The sequence below is a fragment of the Tigriopus californicus genome, chromosome 6, assembly GCF_007210705.1.
Source record: "Tigriopus californicus strain San Diego chromosome 6, Tcal_SD_v2.1, whole genome shotgun sequence".
NCBI classification, from domain to species: domain Eukaryota; kingdom Metazoa; phylum Arthropoda; class Copepoda; order Harpacticoida; family Harpacticidae; genus Tigriopus; species Tigriopus californicus.
Window position 1 is genome coordinate 14,271,448 of NC_081445.1, and position 24,333 is coordinate 14,295,780.

The following is a 24,333-nucleotide window of genomic DNA, read 5'->3' on the forward strand; positions in this document are numbered from 1 at the left end:
AAAAAGGTGACTTAAAAGTATAACAATTTGCCAAAATAAAATAAGCAAAAAAAGGTGACTTAAAAGTATAACAATTTGCCAAAATAGTTTGGGAAAAAGATTGCAAAATCAGCCATAAATAGGTAAAAACTTGTAAATTTTGCGGAAAGAAAGTTCAAAAAAATATAGAGAGAGCAGGTTATTGAGGGACTGGAGAGCCATGAATCAGTCAATGTAGATTATCTTGACTTTGCCAAGGCCTTTGACAAGGTAGATCATGCCCTTTTAGTTAACAGGCTCCATGAGATTGAGATCAAAGGCAAGGTTCTTAATTGGCTAAGAAGTTTCATTTATGGTAGGAAACAATTAGTTAAGGTTGAGGGATCCCTTAGTGACATACATGATGTCAAGTCAGGCGTCCCTCAGGGCTCCATTTTGGGCCCTCTCCTTTTCATCATCTTCATTGCTCCGCTTCAGAAGCTTGGTAGTAGTAATGTCAATATCTCTTACTATGCCGATGATACAAAATTGGTATTTGTCTGGCACAGGTCCTAGACCAAATCTACTCCTGGGTTGCTGCAAGTAATATGGCACTGAATGGAATGATATTCCACTCAATGACCTTTGGGTCGACGCCATTAGACACTCCACTATTAGATGATTAAGGTAAGGACATTGAGCATGTCTCATCCATGAAGGATTTAGGTGTAGTCCTCCAAGATAATGGAAAGCTCGATGAGCATATCCTGTTGAAAGTTGGTAAGGCTTTTCAAACATGTGGTTGGATATATCGCACATATTAGTCCAGAGATAGTATCACGATACTAACTCTGTTTAAGTCGATTGTTCAGCCGCATCTTGAATATGTCTCTCCCATTTGGGATCTAATGAGTTCAGCAGGTTTGCAAAAGCTCGAGCAGGTCCAAAGATGTTTTTCTAGGAGAGCTCTCGTATTGGGAGAGGTTAGAAAGGTTAGGATTGTACAGTCTTCAGAGAAGGTACGAAAGGTATCTGATATTGTACGTTTTCAAAAGCATTCATGAGCTTTGTCCCAACCCAGGATTTAGGGTCAATTGAAGTGACCGTAGAGGCTTAATGTGCGTTTTGAGAGCACCTTCAAGCACTCGAGAATTCAGGCTAGTTAAAACAATGAAGTCCAACTCTCTTCTTTCTCGGGGTCCTTCATTGTTCAATTTGCTGCCCTCAAATATTCGTAGGGCTTATCTAGGCGTTGATCCGGTAGCAGGATTTAAGTCAGACTTGGACAAGTTTTTGACGAAAATTCCTGATCAACCTTATATTCAAGGGTTAGCCAGATCAACCAACACCAATTCGTTGGTCGATCAAATGATATATATATAAATAAAAGTCGAGTAAAATGAAAAATCTTCTCGTCTTGAACTGCTGGGATTCCAATCCCGGTAGCGGTAAGGAAGTCCGCAAAAAAAAGAAAAAAAAGAACGACTTTCATGGAATCATCATACTTTTTACTCGTTAATTGGCGTCTCCCCATATTTTCACCATAGTTCATGACTAAGCACGTCTACGGAGTTGATATTTGTGCAAAAATTATATGTTCATATTTTCCATTTTTTATGAACCTTGGCATTGATCTGTTAACAAGGTTCAAGTCATACTCGTGCAAGTCTCCAAGCAAATTTCCCGTCAACCTTACGTGTATATTCAAGAGGCAGCTATATCTACAACCTCTATCTAGACTCAGATACAACATCAATATGAAAGTAAATGAAAATTTTATAAACTGTATCTGGAGACAACATTCCAGTTGAGGTTGTCGGTACATTGAAGCAGGAAAGGAAGATGACGTCACCATCAAATTTTGAAAGGTCACACGTACTTTTGAGGCTTAATAGTTCTTGGTCAGGGGATTAAATCAAAGTTCCAATGCATTGATTCATGAAAGATTACTTTTTGCATTTCAATTGAATAAACTGTCATGGTATCAGTCACTAAATTGCTTCAGAAACACTTTTAAGCCAAAAAAAGCTGTGTTTGAGCTTAACTTTTCTATGTTAGAATTTTGCTTAAGAAAAGTTTTTTGTTTAATATTGCGCGTTGTATCTTGGTTTGTTAGTACCTCTATTGTATTGAAGAGTACCCCAGTAACCTCCCAAAATTTATACTGACATCATCAGACAGGTGTTACTTAAAGGAGTCATATTCACATAAAAATGACCTCCGAGAAAAGCGATGCTTTAAAAAAAAGAAAGTGTGCTTACTTAGAGACCAGGTAGCATATCTTGCTCGAAAATCATAATTTTATAACAAGTAGACAAATTTGGGTGACATCTTCAGTGCCTTTTTAGAGAACAAATTTCTTTCATTGGTCGATCAAATAATATATATAAATAAAAGTCAAGTAAAATGATTAATCTGCCCATCTTGAACTGCTGGGATTCCAATCCCGGTAGCGGTAAGGAAGTCCGCAAAAAAAAAAAGTTTAAATTGCTTTAGATTTAGTGTGTAGTGAACATTTTTTTTGAGGTTCTTCAAAAATCTTGGTTGCATTTTTAACCATGTTCCAAGTTTTCTTCGTGCTTTTGTAAATAAAAGAACCATCCATTTCAAGGATTAAAACGTCGAAAGAGGTACAAAAAGGGATTCTTTCCCAAAACCGACAATTTAGTTATTGCAGGTACTTCACAGAGAGGAAACGACACGGCTTTCCTTTGTCCGCCTAGTTAGGCCATTGCGTGGAATCAAGAGAGTAACTCTAGTATTCATAAAAACAAGATTATTCATACCACATAGCATATTTAAATGTTTTTAATTAAATAATGATCTCTTTCATATGCAACTCCGTCCATATACTAAATACTTCTGAATTAATTTTGAAAGTCAGAAGAATAAATGAAATACTCATGAACATCAAATTAATCAAATTGTCTTTCAAATCAGTGAAATGTTGTACATAAATGCTAACATATTAGAATTTTAGGGATGGGCAATTGGTGAGTAATGAATGAGTTATCTTTTAGCAGAGTTTACATTTCTACTTCATAGGAAGTTTGCATACCAAAGTACAGTACACTAGATTTTAATTTGAACTTTGAAATCAAATAAATTTGTTTTCGTTTGAAAAAGCATCCAAAATAGTCAAATAAAAAAGGTGTCATATCTCTTAAGATATGTCATTCCCTGATTATGACGCATTCAATTGAGTTTAAAGAGCAATATGTAGCTCAGAGTAGCAATATGTGTAACTTGTTTGGTATTGTTTATTATTCCAATAGAAGTAGAGTTTGCATTCGTAACTTCTTTATAGCAAGCTACAGCAAAGCTTCTTACAGTGCAAACGAACTACTCAATTTCTCTTTCTCTATGAACTGGTCTGAACAAAGGAAAGAAAACCGGTTAGTGCAGACTTCTCGATTTTACGCTCGGCATGAAAAAACATTTATTTCCAAAGTAAATTTATGATTGACTAAACGGAAGAGGTCTTGGTCAAGAATTTCAATTCTCATCTTTGCTCAGAGAACAATAGAGGTGAGACTCCGTCCAAGCCATCGTTAAGCCTTGAACATAAGTAGTACTTAGCGGGCGGATTTGAAACTTGTCTCTTGGGGATTAAGGCTGCAATTGTTGGTAACTCTCAACTTGATTGTTCGATGTTAGAACAAGAGAATAAGTTTAGGTCGAGAGCTCCCTCGTAAATGAACGTTGTCAAATTAGGTGTCCCACAGGGCTCCATATTAGGTTACTTTCTTGTCATAATGTTCATTGCATTGCTAGTAGATCTTTTATGGCAATAATAAAATGTTATTTTCTGCTAGGAATGGCCAAGATTCCAGGAGTCTGGTAAAGCTCCTGGTTCAAATATACTTCTAGGTTACGGGGAGTATGTGGCCTTTTTGAACGGAATTTCGGTCGACGCAATAAAACCCTGCAATCGTAGTTAACGGGGGTAAAAATATATTAATAAAAAAAAAATGTAAAAATAAGTTTCGTCCATGAAGGATTTTGGGGTAGTCCTCCAAGATGACGCCAAGTTTGATGAACATTTCGGCTTGACAAGGCTTTTCATGCGTGTAGCTACTTATTAGCTAGACATTGGTAATGAATGCATTCTGCCACGATGCTTTAGAAACAAGTTATTCATTGAAAGATATCTTGATTTGAGTATGCCTTGCCATGTTATGTTCTACATTTGCTTGCTTACACTTAAATGAGCCAGAGGGTTTTCTACCTGCAGTCAATGGAAAAGACAATTAATTGAATTCCTTCTTTATCATGCTAAAATGTAGCCTTGACTGTGGTCCAACTTTTGATCTCAGCATTTTTCAATATGCCCCCTTGGTTATTGCACACTTAGCACAACCGTCAAGGCACTTGACCAAGTGCTGAGGGGACAATTTCTGCCAATATATTGGCCACGGTTGGGAAAAACGGAAATTTGTCAAAAAAGCTTGAATCGAATAAAGGGACACTTTTCCCAATCAGGAGACCAAGAGGAATAAGTTTTAAAACACATCCGCGCACAAACTTAATGGTTAGGGTCGAAGTGTATGCTTGAATTCTTTATTTAAACCTTTGAGAGCAAATCTCCACCCTGTCTTGAGCTGTAGAGGCAGATTGTTCCAGGTCCTAACCATAGATAACTTCATATATAGATCGATCAAGGGCGCTGCGATCGCATGTTTTCGTCTCAGCTGTCGCTGGTGGAAAAACTGTTTCATTCGTAGTCAAGCTACTTAGGACAACTATGGTCCAAATTTGAATCGTTGACGGCTCGTCCAAATTCAGAGTAGAAACCCCTAATATGACTCCTTGTCAAGCAATTGCTCTCGTCCAGCACGCTTCATAAAACAGGTTTGAGTAAGTTGTCCGACCACATTTTTTGAACGAAATTTTGAAGAGGTTAAAATGGGGCTCAAATTAAAGTTTTCATCCATGTGGTGGAAACACTTAACTGAAACGCAAGGAACAAGCCTGGGTTTAGGCTGACCTCCAGAGGTGTCCGATTTACCTTGTTTACGTATAGGCGCAATCATGTCACCCACATTCAAGCACATTGTTGGGAGATTGAAACGAAATTCCGAATGCCTCATCATTGCGTTGCAATTTCGGATACATTTTGTTACACTTTCGAGATTTTCGAGATGCTTTGCTAAACAAGGGCAATCAATAGAGTACATGACTTGCTCTACTAAAGTCCAAATCTTTTTTTGACATGTTACGTGTATTATGCCCTGAAAAGCATGTTTTTTTTATTATTCTACCACTCTTTTTACCTGTATATTTGTAAGATTCAAAAGAAATTAAGATGAAAGAGGAATAACAAACGTTTCATGATAATAATTCAACTTGCCTGAAGCGAGATTTAACGAAATATCTTTGTCCCATTTCCACCAGCGTCAGCTGACCTGAAAACATGCTCATGTGGTACAGCTCCTGTTGAACTTAAGCATTCTAGTTATGGTTTTCTATGGTCCTAACAAACAGGAGAATGAAACTTCTCCTCAGGTTTGTGCGCAGAACATTAAGGGCGCCGTGTAATTTGCCCTCAGAACGGGTTTCCCCACGAGTGCTGCACAAAGAAAGGATACTTTCTTAGTGACAAATTTTCATTTATGGCAACCGTGAATAGCAATGTGTGATAAAATCTGGTGACGCACGTGCCCAAATATTGCACAAATCGAGTTTTTATATTTGTCAATTTTTGAACTACAGTATACCCGATTCGAAAAGTGGCTAGGACGATGTCTTACTTCCCTTGTTCCGAGCTGATTTCAAGAGCAAAGATGTGAATTGAAATGCTTGACCAAAACCTTTTTCGTTTAGTTCTTTTTAAATTTACTTCGGAAATAAGGTTTTTCATGCCGAGCGTAAAATCGAAAAGTCTGCACTAACCGGTTTTTTATTCCTTTGTTGAGACCGGTTCGTAGAGAAAGAGAAATTGAGAAATTCACATGTACTGTACAAAGCTCTGCTGTAGCTTGGTATGAAGGAGCTACGATATTAGTGTTCGACCATCAATCGAGTTTCAAAAGCATTCAGAATAGCAAGCTTCTTACCGTACCGCCTGTTACAATGGTAAGTGTATGAATTGGTGCGAGATTGTCGAATTTGAATCTCCCGCCAATCGAGTTTCCCGCCATGTTTCCCGCTAACTCATTTCTAACAAGAACTTTGAACCGTGACATGCCCTCACCCATGGAGTACGTCAGTAGTGGAGTGCAAAGCTCGGTCGAAGATCGAACGTCTTCTAGCGAGGTTTGGTAGATCTATGCGTTACCTCCTAATCAGATGCATTCCCACTGAGAGAGTGTTCAATGTGCTCAATGAATTCCATCTTCATGTTCAAGTACTTGATTAGGAGGTAACGCAAAACTGAAACGTCTTCTAGCGAGGTTTCAGAGAGCTTTCCACTCCACTACTACCGTACTCCATGCCTCACCTTACCACGTGCTCTCTGTATTTTGACATAACCATTGCCCTCGTTATAACTGTGTTGTTAGAATAATAACCCCTCGAAGCTTTAGTTTTGGCATTTACAGTATGAATAAGTTCAAAACTAAACTGTCACATTGAAATGCCATGAAAATTGTTCAGAAAAACGTTACCGCACAGTTAATCGACTAACAGTTAGATTATATGAGGTAAAAGCTTTTCAGGCAAACTTTGCGCCCTATTTCAATAGATTATCCCTGGTTTCTGGTTTATTAGCTAGTGCAGCTTTGGATAGGTGAGTCAATAACCGGATTCCATACTGGCTGATACCTCCCCTTCAATCTGATTTATCTATTTAGAAATATCAATGTACTTTTATTCTTTCATTTTATACCTATTTCTACGTGCTTTCAGTTACATGAGTATACAATTACTATTTGTTTGCATCAAAATGGCCACAATTTCAATTAACAAAAATCTTGACTCAACACGTTTGATGCGGCTTCAAAATGTATGAAATCTTAAGGTGTTCAATTTTGTTGGGAAAACGTCGTATCTTTTATGGACTACCTTTCTCGTTGGACAATAACTACTTGGCAACTCTTACTGGTCAACCGTGTACGTTTACCTCTAAAGAATCCAGCTTCTCAACTAATCAGTAAAGCTGCTCTATATCGTCTTTATGTCCGACTTAAAATCCTATAAAGTGGGTCTCGGACCAACTCTGTCGCACATCCGAACCGTCAAACTTCTGTAATTTCTGCTCGATGTGAAATGAGAATTGTTTTCTTGACAAAACCAACGAAGGATCTTGGCCCAATCTCAAATTAGGGCTGAGGATCTTTTGGTGTTTCAATACTTTTTACCATTGTATTAGAAACTAAACAGGCCCCTGTACGAATATTGTGCCTTCATGCCGATATGCCATACGTATGTAAATTGTTTAAAGCGGATCTTCACTTGTCAGGCCTCATTGTTGAGTTGTTTGTTCCAAAGACCAGTCCCAAAAGAGCATGCTGAAAATATGGGTTATTCCTTTTGGCTTCATGGGATTTCTCCAATACTTTGTCACAAGTGCATTTCCTAAAGCAATGGTAGAAGATATTTGGACCTTCTTGGGGAACAAATATTTGTTCCTAATTGAAATGAACGAGACGGATATGTCCTTGTTTCCATTCGAATATGCTCGAGCCATGGATTTGTCAGATTTTCATCCTCTTTGGTAAGGAAGTATCCTACCCGATCTGTTGTTATAAAATGTATCATTCCCTTCTAATGCATACCCTATAACATAGGAAAAGTGACTATTTTGAGAAAGACCTCATCATATTCAAAACATGCCCAGATGTACCCATGAAGGGTGGGACACTTCTCCGCCAGAATTGGATCCTCATGCCGTCAAAGTGTGCCACTCTATTATGGTCGGACCTGGACCTCATGAGCCGGATCATCTCTTATGAGGAATGCTCTAATGGAACGTGGGCTTTGCTAGAACATTATGCTATTAAGATGACCAACTACATCAACCCAATGGGTAAATGGAGTCCCACTGAAGGCCTCGAAATTCCCCAACCTCAAATTTGGGAACGCCGAGCTAACCTTCATGGACATATCTTACGGGCAACAGCTCTAGAATGGATTTGGTTCGCTTTCCCTGTGTTCGATATGCAGGGGTCTTTAGTCGATTATACTGGCCTTGGTCCCACTATTCTCAAGGAACTCGCCAAGGCCTTGAATTTTCAAGTCACTTTCGAGGAGCCTCCGGACTGCACTTGGCAAGGGACTCATCCCAATGGATCGTCATATGGGATGTTTGGTTTTCTCGTTAGGAAAGAGGTTGACATAACGGGATCGCCCATGGTAATTGTTCCAGAAAGACAGGAACAGATCGACTTCACCCTACGAATTCATGCTTTCAAACAGGATCTAGTTTCTGCTCATGTAAGAACATTTCATGGTGCTCTTATCACTTTGTTGGATCACATCTCTTTCCATGATGACATTATGTGTTCTTCACAGGCGCCTGAAGGAACGAGGGTGAATTTTTGGGTGTACTTTGACGCCTTCACCTTCTCAGCATGGATTTCGTTGCTCATCTGTGGATTCATTTTCTCCTTGATCTTCTTTTTATGTGGTTTGGCATTGCAGGAAGGCATTGGCTTGTCCTCAGCCTTAAGGATTGTTTTGGGTAATGGGACCATCCAAGTGAGTCATGTCACTTTGAAGCAATTGCATCTCATCATCACCCTTGGAACGTCGTTTATCTTGATGGCCTACAACGGGAATCTGACCTCAACCATGACGGTTCAATTGAATCCTCCTCCAATTGATAGCTTGGAGAAGATAGTCGCTGGAAATGCCAAATTGTTAATGTGGGTGGACACGATTTACACCATCATGTTGTCGAAAGCTCCACCAGGAGATTTCAAGCACAAATTGTGGCAACATATCCTCAAAGGATCAGACCAACCTTTGGTCAACGACTCAGAGGTTTTATTGAGTCGCTTAGAAGAAGACTCATTGACATACTACTTAGGTAAGCAGGGAAATCTTTTGTAAGATGAGCGAGCAAACCAGAAATATGTGATAGGGCTTGTCAAGTGAACGCATTCGTGAACAACTGACGTTATTCCATGGAGTAAAATCAAAGACAACATGCCCAGCCAATCCGCTCTGTGCATGCATTGAATTTTGACATTTATTTCATTTTGCATGCTTGTATAATGGTGCATTTAGACGACACTTGTTTTGACACATATTGTGGTCACATAGGGCTTTCACATGACATATTCTCGAACACATGGTCACATATTTAATTTGGAACCTGCTCCAATTTTCTGCGATATGTGAAACAATTCTCAGGCAAGGTCAGCGCAATCGCCCAACGCAAGATTAAGCGTGACCTTAGGGATACAATTGCAATTGGGATTTTTATTTTTTCACAATCCTCAATCCTGTTTGGGGTGAAATTATTTAATGACTAAAATTCAAGTTTGAATTTGTTCAAACTAACGGCATTTGCGAAATATGCTGGAAATTTGAAGAAACAAAATGCATTTTGACATAACTTTGAGTGGTCAGATATGGTCTCCCTTGGAGTTAAACGATTGACGGACACCGAACTCCCAATTAAACCAGCATGACCAGCGATAAAATAAATCAGATGCTTTGGTTTTATCAAACAAGTTTATTTTTAGTACGAGAAAAATGAAACAATTTACCCCCTTGAATTTTCTGAAGTAAGTCACTCACCATTGTAATGACGGCAGGAAACGTTGTCATAGACTGACAAATGACACCAATGGAACTTTTCATATTTTTTCAGACTTTTCTTTTTGGTCAACTAATACTCCTGCCTTTGTCACCTAATCGCACGCCATCATTGAAAACCAGTAATCTCGCCAAGGCCCAGTATATTTGACACAGATAGTCTTCTGTGTAGTACTGGTGTGTGTAAATTCTCTGAATCTCGATTTGTGTCACATAGCCAACTTCTCATCAAATATGTGATCACAATATGTGTCAAAACAAGTGTCGTCTAAATGCACCATAACCAAAAAGCATTGTGGTATTGAGCCAATTTGACAGTGCGTTCACCAAATTACACGTAACACGGTCATTTTCTTGAGTATTGTAACACAGCTCACTCAAAATCACCCGATTATTGAAAATTCAATGAGTGGATAGTACGAGTTGACTGCGATGTTTGTCTTAGTTCTCCCTCCCCAAAATGCCCCAAATCAGGGTGCCGGACCACATTTTTTCCTTGAATTTCCTTCACTTGACATGCCCTATTGCTATTGCTTGTTAATAGGGCATGTGAAACAAAAAAATAAGACAAACATTGTATCCCACTTGAACGCGCACTTGTAATTGAATCCAATTGAGTTTTTCAAAACTCAAAACTATGTCACTTTATGTGCAGTTCTGTCATGTAATAAACTCTTAGATCAATATCAGAATATTATTATAATACTGTTTGCTTCCACAAACCGGGAAACTGAGTTAAATGACAAATTCGGTTTATGCCCAGTGTAGGTTAATGTTTGTCTACCTCAAAATGCACGAAATCAGGGTTGCCGCACTATTTCTTTCTTGAATTTGCTTCACTTAACATAGCCAGGTGAGCATCTTATGGTGCGTCTACACGGCAAATAATTCGGCAAATAATTAGCCATTTGACAAACATTGTTTGCCATTTCACAAGTATTTCACAAACATTTCTCGATTTGAACAAGTTTAAAGATTGTTAGACAAAGAGCAAATATTTCATGGACGACAGCATCCTCCCCAGCCCTTCTAACCAAGGTGTCCATTTACAGCCAACACAGAACTTAACTCATTCCATCCATGATGGTTTATAACAAAGAAAAATGTATTGATTGTGGTTCATTTTGACGCAGGATAACCCCAACTTATGGTGCGTCTACACGAGAAACATTCTGTCACAAAGTTTGCCTAATTATTTCGGAAATGTTTGGTATTTGACAAATAGTTCATCTCTGTGCCGTCTACACGTGAAACTAACCGATCAATACAGTTTGACAAATATTTTGATTTAGATTTCTAATCAGATGAACTTGCAAATGATCGTATCATTTCCCAATTTCATCTTTCATTCAATATTTATGTTATGCACGGTAAATAAGATGATTAGTATAATGAACATAGGGAAACTGAGGAATTAAATTTGAAAAACACCGATGGGGACTATCATTGAGGAGAATGTTTCGCTTTCCAAAAAGGTCCTTTATTTGGCCCATTTCAATCTGTGTGGTCATATTTTGGCTGAAACCGATTACTACTTGAAGGCGTGTTTTGCCCCGTTCTATGAACTATACCTGATGCACTTTTAATAACATTTTTGCTTTTCGAAAGGTATTCGAAATTCATTTTGACTATAAATCAAAAACCAATTGTTCGGAAACGAAAACCCGACCAATTTTCCAACTCATTGTAATCGTGAATAGATGGACAACAGTTCTCCAATAATATCATAAACTACTTGAAGTTGGGGTTACTCCAAGTTGGGGTTATCCTGCGTCAAAACGAATCGATGCTCTAAAGTGTATCTTTAAAACTACCATTCAATAATTACGCCTTCATTGCATAGTCTTTGGTGAATCATTTTGAGTTAAATAAGATTGTTTCATTTGAAAATACTCCTGGAAAAGGGGCAGATTAATTCAATTCTCTTTTCAGGTTCGGCGTTGGATATTGGAAATGGCTCTGAAAATCTCCTCGTTGTTCCATTGGAAAATGAAGTAGCCTTGAATATTGGTTTCGGACTTCAGAAGGATTCAGAATTCAAGGATCTCTTTGATTATCATTTACATCGGATGGAGGAAATGGGCTTGATGAGACTTTGGAAGCAAAAATTTGACACAAACCGCAGGAGCAGCCAAAAAGTGATTGAATCGAGATTTCACGTCCAGGCATTGGGATTCGAAAATGTAATATTTCCATTCCTGGTTGCCACAACAGGCATATTCATGTCTCTTCTTCTGGCTGGCATTGAAAGACTGGGCGTGACCCTAAAACGAGGAATGATTTCCTAAGTACACACATTTTCTCTTACAAGTGTCTGATAAAAGCATCTTCAACCTGATTAAAGGGCCCTCCTTGTAAATCACATTTTCTTAATTACTTTGTTTCATCCAAGGACACTCAATTTTAGCAAGGAAACGCCATTTTCTTGTGATCGCCAAACCTTTCCCGCCAAATAAGGCCTAAACTGTTACTGCTGAAATTTTTGAATGTCAATTATTGGCATAATCATTGTACAAAATATGTGACATATATCATTTTCGTAACCATTGATGGTATATGCTTAAAACCAGGCATTTAGATGTACTTAAAATGACTTTAAACATGTCTTAAAGTACAGCAACTGAAAAGTGCAGATTAGGTTTTCTTGATAAAGCAAGAATTTGCAATCAATCAATACTCTTTGGCTAATAATACTATTTGTAGAAAATTGTTTCAGAAACATCTTGACCAAATTTCAAGTGATTTGACGCATTTTCATGAAACTATGGTTCGCACTCTGGGAATGGTCGTCAATCCAAAAGTAGACATACTCTAGCTTTGAGCTACATCATGTTCTTTAAACTCATTTGGATGCTTCATAATCATGAAATAATAGATCTTAAGAGATATGGCATCTGTTTTATTTGACTATTTTGGTATTTTGGATGCTTTTGCGAGAAAAACAAGTTATTGGAGTCCAAACTTCAAATTGAGATCTACTCTACTGTACTTTGGTTTTACTCTGTGCCCCTTAACTAATGCCTGCCTTTTATGCAATGCTCCTAATAATTAGAAATTTAAACTCGACAAAAAGATAATTCAGTCATTTTTCACCAATGCCTGATGCTTTTTGTCAAATATTTGGACTAAAACAAAATTATCAATTGTCAATGCCAAATATTCTAATATTTTAACATTTATGTACATGTACTTTAATTGCCTATTCCATACATTTCTTTTATATTTTGTCCGTGTAAGTTCCTCATCAATTAGTAAAATGATAGTTATTGATTTTCTATCTTTGTGTGTTTTTGAGCCAGTTTCACGTAATATTTCACTGATTTGAAAGACATTTCTTTTATAAATTTGATGTTCATGGGTTTTTCCTTTATTCTTCTGACTTTCAAAATCAATTCAGAAACATTCAGTATATGGATGGAGTTGTATATCAAGGAGATCATTATTTAATTATTAAAAGGAACACTTAAATGTACTATGTGGTATGGATAATCTTGTTGTATTGAAACTAGAGTTACTGTCTTAATTCAATCAACGCAATGGCCTTTGTTGGCGGTGAGGGGAAAGCCCTGTCGTTTCCTCTCTTTAGAGGCCCTGTTTCATCTTACCAACCCCTCTTGAAATGTGTTGTTCTCACTATTCATTAATCTGAGATATCTCTGATGACTTGGGTTGCTCAAAACCTGCAAATGCAAGTTTTTAAGATTCTCCAATTTTTTTGCATTACTTTGTTAATCTACATTTTTGCATTTTTACCTGACTCAGAAAGTGGTTATTTTTTATTAGTTTATTGATTTCTTTCCCATCTTTCTTGAAAACATAACAATACAGAAAAAAAGGCTGAACTGTCTCTCCCTCTGTCCAATTCAAAAGCTTGTCATTTAAAGGTTTAATGATTTTTTTTGAATGGCTTGGTTATCTCACTTTTTGCATAACTTTTCCAAGATTTGCATCTTTTAAGCTATTAAAATCATTTTGTTTCAGAACATAAAAAAAATAGCAAGAGCAAAAGATTGGTTCGCTCTTAGCAGTTAATGCTTTACTTAGTCACAAACAGATGCAGTGTTATGGAACAAATTTCGCCAGGATGCAAGCTGTTTTTTGTTAAAGGGCAATAGAAGGGATTGCTTTAGGATCATTTTAGCCTTTTGCCGTTGCTCGTCATTAGGATTTTTAAAAAAAGAACTATTGAAGCAAAAAAAATATGCAAAAAGTGCAGATTATATTTATATGCAAAAGCACATTGAAAAAGGGCCTTGAAGCAGATTTCCACGAATCAAACGTTGGCCTCAAATTGTTTCGGGTTAAGATGACGCCTTAATAACGAAACCCGTAATCACAAACACTTTGTCCTTTGATTGCAATGGCTTCCAATTGGTCAATTGAGAGTGAATAAAAGGGCGTGAATATTTGCCTGATACTGGCCAGGATTAGCTAGGATACAGTTCGAAATTTTCTCGTTTGGTTGAATTGAAATGCAAATAACGTATCAACGTATGAATAAGTCTTCATCAGTTGCAGCAACGGTATTTAGGTGTACTGTCTTCAACGTATGCCTCTATTGATCATTTTTTATAAAGGGTCAAATTGTTTCCCATGTTTGAATTTATCTCCTTTCTGTTATTCTCAGTCATTAGCAATCAATCGAGCTATGATTAACAAACGATTAAATATATTAACGCTAAACAGCTACTTTTGTTTACTCTAAAAAAAAAAAAAAGACTATTTCATCACTCCACAATGCAAAACAATTGTATGAAGTGATCGAACTAATATTCTGTTTCGCCCGGTCAAAGCCAGTCTACTTTCTACTCTTTTTCTCAGACAAAATGGTCACCTCCTAGACCGTAAAAGGTTTATGAAATAATGAGTTATTCAGTTTGTTTATTGTTGCTTGTTGACACTAGTCTATTCTTCGAATTTGATGAATATCAATCACAATGTCTTATTAGGAGTTGGATGGACAATACAGTATCTTAAATCTGGTTTGACAATCGGATTCAACGGGTACTTTCCCCCATGCTTAGAAAGAGAGCATAGTCACACATTCCCTCTGTTTAACAATTCGACAAAAATCTAACAGAGTCTCTAAAGTTTCCATCAAATTAGAAACAATGGAAATTTGTAACAAGATCAAAAAGTGGAACAATATCCCTGATAAAACCGTGATATAATAGTGGAAGAAACGATCACTTCTGCCTATGGAACCTTGGCTTTCACAGTCAAGGCACATTTCGTGACAGCTGTGAAGAAATTCATGAATCCCGTATCCTTGGGCTTTTCCAATCCTCTCTTCAACTTATTCTTCATCACGGCCACAAATTCGCGATTGCTTAACCCTCCATCGCCGTCTTCATCAAAGATGGTAAAAATCACGTTTACCACGTGTTCGGATAAATCCACGTCAGCTGTCACTTTGGCCACGTGTTTCAGGGTTCTCTGATCAATTGACGCTCCAGCCAAATTATGGAAACACAAGGCCTTCTCTACATCCTCAATGTGCATTAGAAGGTAGAAGATGTTGATGTACTCTTCTAATGAGATTCCTGGATATTGGCACTCCTCCGTGGGCTTGAAGGTTTTCTTGACCCGCTTCAATGTTGAAGTGCGTTTCTTGGGCGCATAATTGGCATAGGTGAGCAACAGCTCAGCAAATTGCTTCTCCGAGATGTTTCCATTTTCGTGAACAGGGTCTTTGCGTGAAAACTCCATAGCCAAAATATCTCTTTGTAGGTGAGTTTGGAAGGCCAGGAAGCGATCAATGGTCAACTTTCCTTGTCTGTCCGAACCTAAAAAAGAAGTATTGAAAGTGGAATTTATGATTGTCGTGACTACCGAGTGAGGGCACAAGATCCAAAGGATTGCTTGCTACCGACACAAAATAAACACATCAGTCTGTTGGCATTATTTGTCCTAATGACATGAACTACGTGTCACAATAAACAAAATTGCAAAAGACATATTGAGATCAGAAACAAATATGTCGTAGATCTGATTGGTAAAAGAAAACCAAATAAATGAATACTGCAAAGTCATTAGTCAGTTGCTCCTACTTTAGAGAATCGTCAAATATTTATTTCAAGCATTGTATTTCATTATTGTTCATCGGTTAACCCGGCGAACCACTTTGCTAATCCGTGAAAAGCAACCTTGAAGACATTTCAATATTGTTCCCTTCGTTACGTTCCTTTTCAACAAAAAATGACGGGAAAGGAATTCAGCAGTTCTTGTCCTTGAATTTTACGTTGCAAATATGGAAACTGGATGCCCGACTCATCATTCAATTTCCACCTTTCAGTTTCTTTTTTTTAAAGCTCAGGCTTGCTATTGCCAAGGTGGAGGAACTTGAAAGACATAAATTTCGAGATGCATCTTTTCACCTCTTCTGGTTTTATTATCTTAATGAAAGACCTGCCAATCTTCATTTGAAAAGAATGAAGGTGCAATAAAGAAAAGGGATAAAACAGCTCAACAAAAAGCATCATTTTTGTGGTGCAACTTGAAACTAGAGGACATCAGGATGAAATTATATTTCAATTTGAAGCTCATCCCGGTGAGATTTTTTTTGAGTTGTTTACTGATTATTATCACTATTGCGACTCTTAGTCTTGACAAAGCGTTATATCATAATTTGAATTTATATTATATTTTGGACACTTTTTCTCACACCACGGGGAATGTACTTCTTTATAGATTAGAACAGAATAATTAATTCTGATCTACCCTGAAATTGATGAAATATTTGGCTCACCAACGAAATAGAGTTGGCAGTCCCATGAACGGATGGTTGGCAATGCTAATGAAAAATTGCCAAGTCTGATCTAAAATCTACCAATTGACAAACGCCCACATATTCCTTAGGAATATTAGAGAGGAGCAAATTAAACGATGAAGGAACCTAGGAAAAAGTTTTTACTGTTTTAACTAGCCTAAATTCCCGCACTTTAAGCCTCTGCGGTCCCTACAAATAACCATGGAACCTAAAGGCTATTCTGTAAAGGTTGTATTTAGCAATCCTACTTTACAGGACTGTATACTAAAGCACTTTCAGGATACTTGCGATGAAAGTCAATTTCTTCCGTTGGTCAGGTCCGTGAATACGGACTTTGCTTTCATCACATACCAAACATACCGAAAAAGTAATTGGAAAGGGCGGTGTTAGTTTTCTTGAGAGTGCTTCCAGTATTGCCATGGTCTCTGTGTTTCTTGCCATTGGAAGTGGTTTGGCGGATGATCTCTTGGACTTTCTCGAACTCCTCCACATCCACATCCCCGTCTCCATTCAGATCAAACATGCGGAACGCGATTTCAAATTGACGTCTGCAACAAAAGTGGGTTTTGTTAATTGGGCAGCGAGTAAAAACTCATCTTTTGGCGAAGTAAGGTCCAATCTACCCAGCGCGTTTGAAAATTTTTCATTTCATCAAAGAAATTTCCTGGAAGATTTGTCAATAACATGGAGAGGGATAAAAATGATTGGAACGACAATCACTCGAAGAGCAATGCAAATAAAATCGTAAGTTATTTTTCCGTCAACTTCTTTAATTACTTTCAATCTCTTGAACCATGGAAAAGGTAAAATATCATCACTCATTCTTGCAAGCTCGTAATGGAATCAAACGAATTTTCATTAATAATCTACGGGATATTGCAAGACAGCACCTATCAAATCAGGTTTGAGCTTCTCGTAAATGCAAACCTACATAATTTGGAGTCACAAAAAAAACATTGTCGTCAGTGTGGCTTATGGAAAGGTTCTCTATCCAAACTAGCGGTACTTCATTCATTTTTCATTATTCTTGACAATGATCATAAGGGTAGATAAAAGGAAAATGTTTGTGCAGGCCCCAGGACTAGAATTTCGCCTGAAAGGAAGTAAGGCCCATCAGAGAGATTTCACTCTACGGGTTGTCTTTGCCCATTGCGAACTTGTCGATTCAAGTTGCTCAAAATTAAGTTTGTTGTGCTGCTTTATTGCAGCTTTTACACATAGTTGAGGTAATCCCCGACATCTCTGGGTGTCAGCCTGAACTGAGAATTGCTACTTCCGTTTCCATTGAGTGTTTCCACCATCTTGATGAAAATTACAATTTGAGCCCCATCATAGCCACATAAACGTTCTGTTCATTCATGCCTCAAATAACTGGTTTGTGGATGGCCCTAGCTGGCGCTCTCGTTAGTTTTACCCTTTGTGGTAGCACTGTTTTGGGTAAGTCAAGAAATGTGTCGTTTGATCCAACCAAAAGTTAGCCCAAGTGCTAGACCAAAAAAGCGCTCGGACAACTTGCTCAAACCAGTTTAATGCATTGGGCCAGAAGAGAGTGTTTGCATCGCAAAGGGGTTGCATATGGGTTTTCTATTCATTTTATTTATTTATTATCAGAATTTGGAAATACTGTCAGAGATCCAGGTTTACACAAGAGATGTCAGGATTACCTCGACTGAATATGGGCAACCTAGTGCCCTGTATTTAAACAAAGGGTACTAGGACAACCATGCCAGTGTCCGGCTTGCTCGCCGTGAACTCTCTTGGCATTGCCGCCTCTGTGGGACGGTATCTAGTGGTTAGATATCTATGGTTTTAGGTAGCGGGCTTGTCTAGCCCTCCAGTTTTAGGTACCCATGATGACAGCTGCCAAACCAGTGTTGCCGAGTTTGAAGTTAAGAACACTATTTGATCAAGTATGATCAGTACCATTTATGCTTTTTGAACCTGCCGTCATATATTGTACACATTTGGGTAACTTATACTATGCAATATTCATCGGAAATGATGGGTTCTTCACGCAGCCTCTCCAACGAAAGAACACCTTGCTTGTTTGTCAAAAAGAATTAAAAACAAGGCGTTTCTACTCTACCTCTATGGCTATTATATGATATCTGGAAAATTGGTTTTCTTCCCCCAGGTTGCAAATTGTAATGTTTGCAAAAATATATAATATATCGTTGGAGCGTACTAATCCGTTAAATACTCATTCAACCAACAAAATCCCAATTTACCCATTTTATGATGAGAATTAAAAAAACCATTTTTTGACACTTTTCTCACCTTCAACAGCTTGACAATTTGTTGATTGAAGTTTGCTTCAGACTGTCGTGAAGGAGAAAGAATTGGAACTTTACATGGATGACCTTCAGAATATGCCGAGTCAAGAATGGAGGGACTCAGCTTGTTTTTCTCGCCAATCTTGCCAAGCCTTTTCAGCCTCAAGGCCTCGAGCCCTGAGCCGCAAATTCGTGGTCTCGGCACAAAGTTATCACATTAAGTAAGTCCTCTTTCGCTTTCCTTGCGGTGTTGGAAACTTATCAAGCCTGAACGAGTCCTGACAAGTGACAATGAGGGCAATGCTGCGTCATATCGTGGAGGCAATTTTCGCCTCTTTGGGCGGTTTAGGACCTCTTCTTTGAAAGCCGTGGTTCTTGAAAATTGGATCTGAGCAAAGTTTTGACGGCGGGGATCAAAGGACAATTCCTTTTCTTACCTACCGACTTCTCAGCGAGGCACTTCATAAGCATTAGACTTCCTTTCTTCTTTTAACTTTTAGACCAAAAACAGTGCAATTTAAGGAACAGCCAACGGAACAAAAAATATCGATGATTACCTACAAAGAGTTGATTGCAGTCGTGCGAAACGGATACATTTGCACGGAGGCGGGGCCATTTTTTGCGGTTTTAAACAATTTGAAGATCCAAAGGCATGCAATGCCATTTACCAATTCTGGCATTGAGCTATTCCATGGATTAAAAAAACAAATAAACAAAATACGAAGAAAAACATGAACCAGTAGCTAAGCTATGTAAGTTCAAAAAACATATTTTACCAAATGTGTCGATGTCGCAAATGTGCCCCAATTGAAATTGGAAAATTTTTGACATTGTTTTTCATTCTGGGAACGGCAAAAGAATGTAAGCGTAACTGGATGTTAACTCCAGTAACAAAAAGACAGTACTTGAACTAAATGGGCGTTGGGTGTTCCAGATCTCTCTACCGGTCAACTTTCAAATCTAACAATCGGCTTGCACAAAAACTTTGGGCTGGCAAAATAAATAAGCAACTGTCTCCTGAGGAGATTAATTCGTTATCTATGTGTTCAGCAGTCAACCTTCCGAGATAAAACGCCCAATTTTTTTTAGGCCCAAAGTGCTTAGTTTCTTAAAATAAATGAAAGAAATACTAAAGATATTTTCATCACATGCCATACTGAGGAGAAGAAACCAACTAATCTAATCTCAATTGGCATGTAAACTTTACTTGAGACACACAATGAACATGATGTCTCATATTTAAGCCCCAAGCTCATTTCTGTTACTCTAAATGCCTTGCTTGTATCCCAATGAAGCTTAGAGGGGATTAATTTCTTAGTATGAAGCCGGAGCCAAAATCTCCTTTGCGGACCTTTTATCGCCAACAACCAATAAGAAGAATAAGTCCAAAGCAATGTTATATTACTTTTTCAACTCATCGATGACATGTTTTTCGTGACTCTTGTAAAATGAGCTATGAAGGGCAAAATCAACCAAAAGCTATGTCACACAAATCGTAAATCTGTTGGTATTGACCGTTGCTTCTTATGCACACCGGTCGGTACAATTACTTACCTTGAGGTTGAGAGGATTGTGAGTAGGAAGACATAATCCGAAAATGAGATCAAGCCGTGAGCTCCCAGATGATAGAAAATTGAGCTCGGATCCAAATCATCTTCAACACCTGACGCACCTACGGCTGGATCGAACTTTCGGAATTGGTCCAAACCGAGACCAACTGGTTGAAGCGCTCCAGGTGTCAAAGATCTTAAAAAGTCACCCGGTGTCATATAGATCTGGAAATATGGGAACGGCAGTTGCTTTTAATCACAAACGGGTCTGAGCTTTAAACATATTCATACTCTCAAACTTGGGCAAGTACTTGGGCAGCACTCAGTCTTGTAAAGCTCTAGCCCAGACACGAGAGCTCACAAGTATTAGTGCAATGGGTGATTGTTATAATATCTAGATGAGTGTTAATATATGCAACATAATTTCAAATGAAAGATTGGAAGGGATTAGTAAGGAAGAAGACGTGGTAAAGTAGTTATCACAGTTTCCTGGAGTGAGAGGTCCTTGGTTTGATTCTCCTCCCCGACCTTTTTTAAAGGGGATTTTTAAACGCCAACCACAACCAACCATAACATAATATCGGATCCACTAACGAATCAGCGTTGGCGGATTTGACTGGCCCTTGAAAATAGGGCTGATCAGGACAAAGAAAAAAATAACTTATCGTACGTTTCTTTGCGTTTTTCATCATAATTTCATCAATGTCAGTCGGTTTTTGATGTCCTTTTGATAACTTTTGATAACAGTGGTCATTTTGTAATCAGGGCATCACTAACTGCTAGAAATGAACTTTCAAGGTGGCTATTGATTTATGTGAACAATAAATTTTGACATCAGAAAAACACTCTTTAAAAATATGGGACCCCTGATTCTCTCTTGCTTTCAAATCCTCGCTCAGGCAAAAAGCAAACTGCCGTAACCTCTCTCAGTTCTTAGGAATAACAATATTTTTAAAGTAAGATGGCATCAAGAATCAAAAGACAAAGGTTGCTTGTCAAAGTAAATGGTAAAGGCAAAACATCATTAGATGATATCTGTATTGCTTTTTTTCACTTTGTGTTATTTTTTTGCAACATGGCAGGCATCGTGATATCAAGTTTTAAAAAAATGTGAACTGATTTCTTTGATGTAATGTTACTCCATTTTTTACTTATACAAGGTCACTTCGACTGATTCCTTTTGGCAATGTAATTTACCATATTGACATGCCAAACTCCGGCTTGCTCAAGAAGTTCGTAATGCCTTGAAACATGTCTCACGGAACCTTGTTCCGACGATTTTTTTTTCTTCTTGTGTTGAGTCGTACATTCGCCGATTTGCCTTCACAACATCAAGGGAAAATTGACAAACCATTCCCCACTTTTGCTCAAACTGCAGGAAATAACATTCTGGCAAAGTAATAGTCGTCATACCTCCATGTTAGAGCGATCTTATTTTCAACTTGGGCCATCTTTCTGTAGTTGAAGCTAAGGAGGGGGCTTTTTTGGCAAATTTCCTTGAATGAATGCAGATCACTCGTCGATGGAACGACCCGGGAAAAAGACGAGAAAATAGAGGTTTCGTGAGGCGTTAGTCAATATACTACGAAATTTTTGAGCAATCCAAAGTTTTACGGGTCAATAGGCAATCTGTTTTTGTTTTGGTTCATTACCAAATTAACAAGTTATCTAAATCTAATGGATTTCATTTGCATCCCGGCTTCGTTTTTTTTTTACACTTTTACATCTTACTATGACAATATTGTGCTCCAATAAATGAGGCAAAATTGAATATTCTGCTCTACTTATATTGGCAATTTTGCTACCTTTTACTATAATTGCCTTTAGCGAGCTACTTTTTACCATTTTCCCCAGGTCTAGAAGAGACTCACTCGCCTGACTTACTCGGTGAATCAAAAAATCCTTCCCTTTCTAAAATGTGACATTGCTTTTTACCTTCCGGGTTCTTCATGTACAGTACCTTGTTCTTGGCCATCTTAGAGATATTTCTAAGATCAACTATGCCCAATTTGACTTATTAGCGCGGATGGGGCAAATGGTCAACGCAGCTTCCGACAGTACAAGTGGTCCCCAATTCGATGTTCTTTCCCGACCTTTCTCAGGGAAGCAATCAGGCACTAATCCAGGCCCTAAGACGGACAAACAGTCTGATTCGAGACAAGAAATTGCCCTTGGGAAACGTACAGTAATGTGATGGCCCCAGCACCCCAAACTACGAAAACATGATCAGCCATCTCTTGAAATAGGAAATATGCTCCAGCAACTTGAGCACAAAGTTGATTTCGCAAGGTTGATGTTGAAAAAATTTAGCCCCACGTAGAAATTTGTAAAAAAATGTAATGATATCGCATTGGATTCTCTTTGTAAGCAACTGTACTAAATACAACTAGTTGGAGATTGGTGGCATATTTATGAAAAGTGTCTCAAATGATCATAAGTAACTTAAGAGCACTTTAGAGCATTTGCCCTTTGTGTCAGCCAGAATGGCCAGATATTTCTCAAATTTGATTTTCTTGACATCTTAGTTTCTGGTTGCAAGTGTCAAGTGTCCATTTCAGACAGCAATGATGGTCCACAACCAACTCTAGCATTGTTTAGCTCCTGGATATTCCTAATACAGCACGACATTATTAGACCTTGCCACGCTTCAAAAACGACATGTAGCTCTATTGTCTCTTATTCGCTCTCGTTTCAACATTTGTTGGATTTTTTATCATCTCGAGATAAACAAATGACTATCCGTGTTTTTACATTTCAACAAAACCATAGAAAAGGCATTTTTAGGGGCTTGGTTCTAGACATGAATTTACTAGACTTCTTCGATGGGATTCGCTCAATGCAAGATAAATGGATTGAATCGTCACCCTTACTGCCCAACTATCAAGATAAATGAGCAACAAAACCTCGGCGGGCTGCCTACCGTTCTACTAGAATGACAGGCTTTTGAAACTTTCACTATTCATTGACACGAAAAAGCAGTCTGGGCCAATGGCCATGGCTATATTTACCTCTCCATCGCTCTGAATGCTCCGGTAGGTGGCGAAGTATCGGAAGATCTTGTCTGGCGTGGAAAAGTTTCGGATCCTATTCTCATATTCGATCACTTTGCGCTCTCGGAAGCCTATGCGCTCTTTGGCCTTCTTCTCTTTGCCATTCTTCTCCCCTTCCTCCTCGTCAGGGTCTTCTTCTCCTTCCTCTTCCTGTTCTCTTGGCGACTCGCTGTTCGCTTCCACAACTGGATCTTGATGGTCTTGATCCTCGTTGCCAAAGGGCACTTGCTGACCTTGGCCATCTTCGCCTTCTGGTCCACTTTGATGACTTGGCAACGATTGATTCGTGTCCGACGTGAGGGATTGCTTTAACAAATAGAGAGAGAGAGAGAGAGAGAGACATGGATGAATCATTTAGAGTCGGCTCTCTCAAAATCTAGAATGGATGGATGCCATTCTAGGGCTCAAGTCCAGTCAACTGACAATCAAATGGAACCCATGGGATCCATTGATCATAATCCATCAATGTGTGTGCTTTTCAGCGATGAAACGTCGAAAGCCTTGTCTCGGCTTCGGACACTGATAGAATGTAACTTTCGGCCTGAGTCATCAAATCCCCAAAGTTCTTTCTATTCTTTTGCGATCCAACATAGACGGACTTTTTTTTCGCTACAAGAGCGAGCTGTCGGGCCTGTGTCAGTTCAAAGGCCTAGTTTTGCACCTCCTCAAACAAAGGCCTTTTTCCCCTCTGTTTGGTTGGTGTCTGGTGGGGATTTTGGGTTGCCAAATTTGGCGTACGTCTTGGACTGGTTTGAAAAGGACAGAGATGGCATCTTAAGATGATTGAGGCTGACAGTAAGCTAAAATGTAAACAGAAGCTCTATCCTTAGTAGTTCCAATGCTCTTTGTAATAAGATGTATGCGAAGAGTTCCATAGGTTTACTTTGGATCCAAGGAGGCTCTTTTTGAACAAGTTGGCCTTCATCTCTCATTTGACGAGGCAGATGGGAATGGGAAAATTGTCCGTCAGTCAGCCTTTGTCGATAGAATGCTGTACATTAGCAATCTGGAAAATTCCAGAAGTTGTCCAC

At 38.5% G+C, this 24,333-nt stretch overlaps 2 protein-coding genes across 2 annotated transcripts in view; one reads left to right on the top strand and one right to left on the bottom strand.

Annotated features, from left to right (window-relative positions):
* The first annotated feature begins 7,221 nt into the window (after positions 1 to 7,221).
* LOC131882054 (glutamate receptor ionotropic, delta-2-like) lies at positions 7,222 to 12,260 on the top strand. Its single transcript, XM_059229087.1, has 4 exons — positions 7,222 to 7,612; positions 7,686 to 8,331; positions 8,410 to 8,926; positions 11,593 to 12,260. Exons 1-4 carry the CDS (start codon positions 7,404 to 7,406, stop codon positions 11,946 to 11,948), a joined length of 1,728 nt encoding a protein of 575 aa, XP_059085070.1. The 5' UTR covers positions 7,222 to 7,403; the 3' UTR covers positions 11,949 to 12,260.
* A 2,268-nt stretch (positions 12,261 to 14,528) lies between these two features.
* LOC131882108 (calcium uptake protein 1 homolog, mitochondrial-like) overlaps positions 14,529 to 24,333 on the bottom strand; it is a gene marked incomplete in the record, with an annotated part of 24,216 nt that continues 14,411 nt past the window's right edge. The window contains 4 exon segments of the mRNA XM_059229164.1: positions 14,529 to 15,446; positions 16,790 to 16,977; positions 20,257 to 20,477; positions 23,261 to 23,608. Of these exon segments, the coding sequence (XP_059085147.1) occupies positions 14,857 to 15,446; positions 16,790 to 16,977; positions 20,257 to 20,477; positions 23,261 to 23,608 (1,347 nt within the window).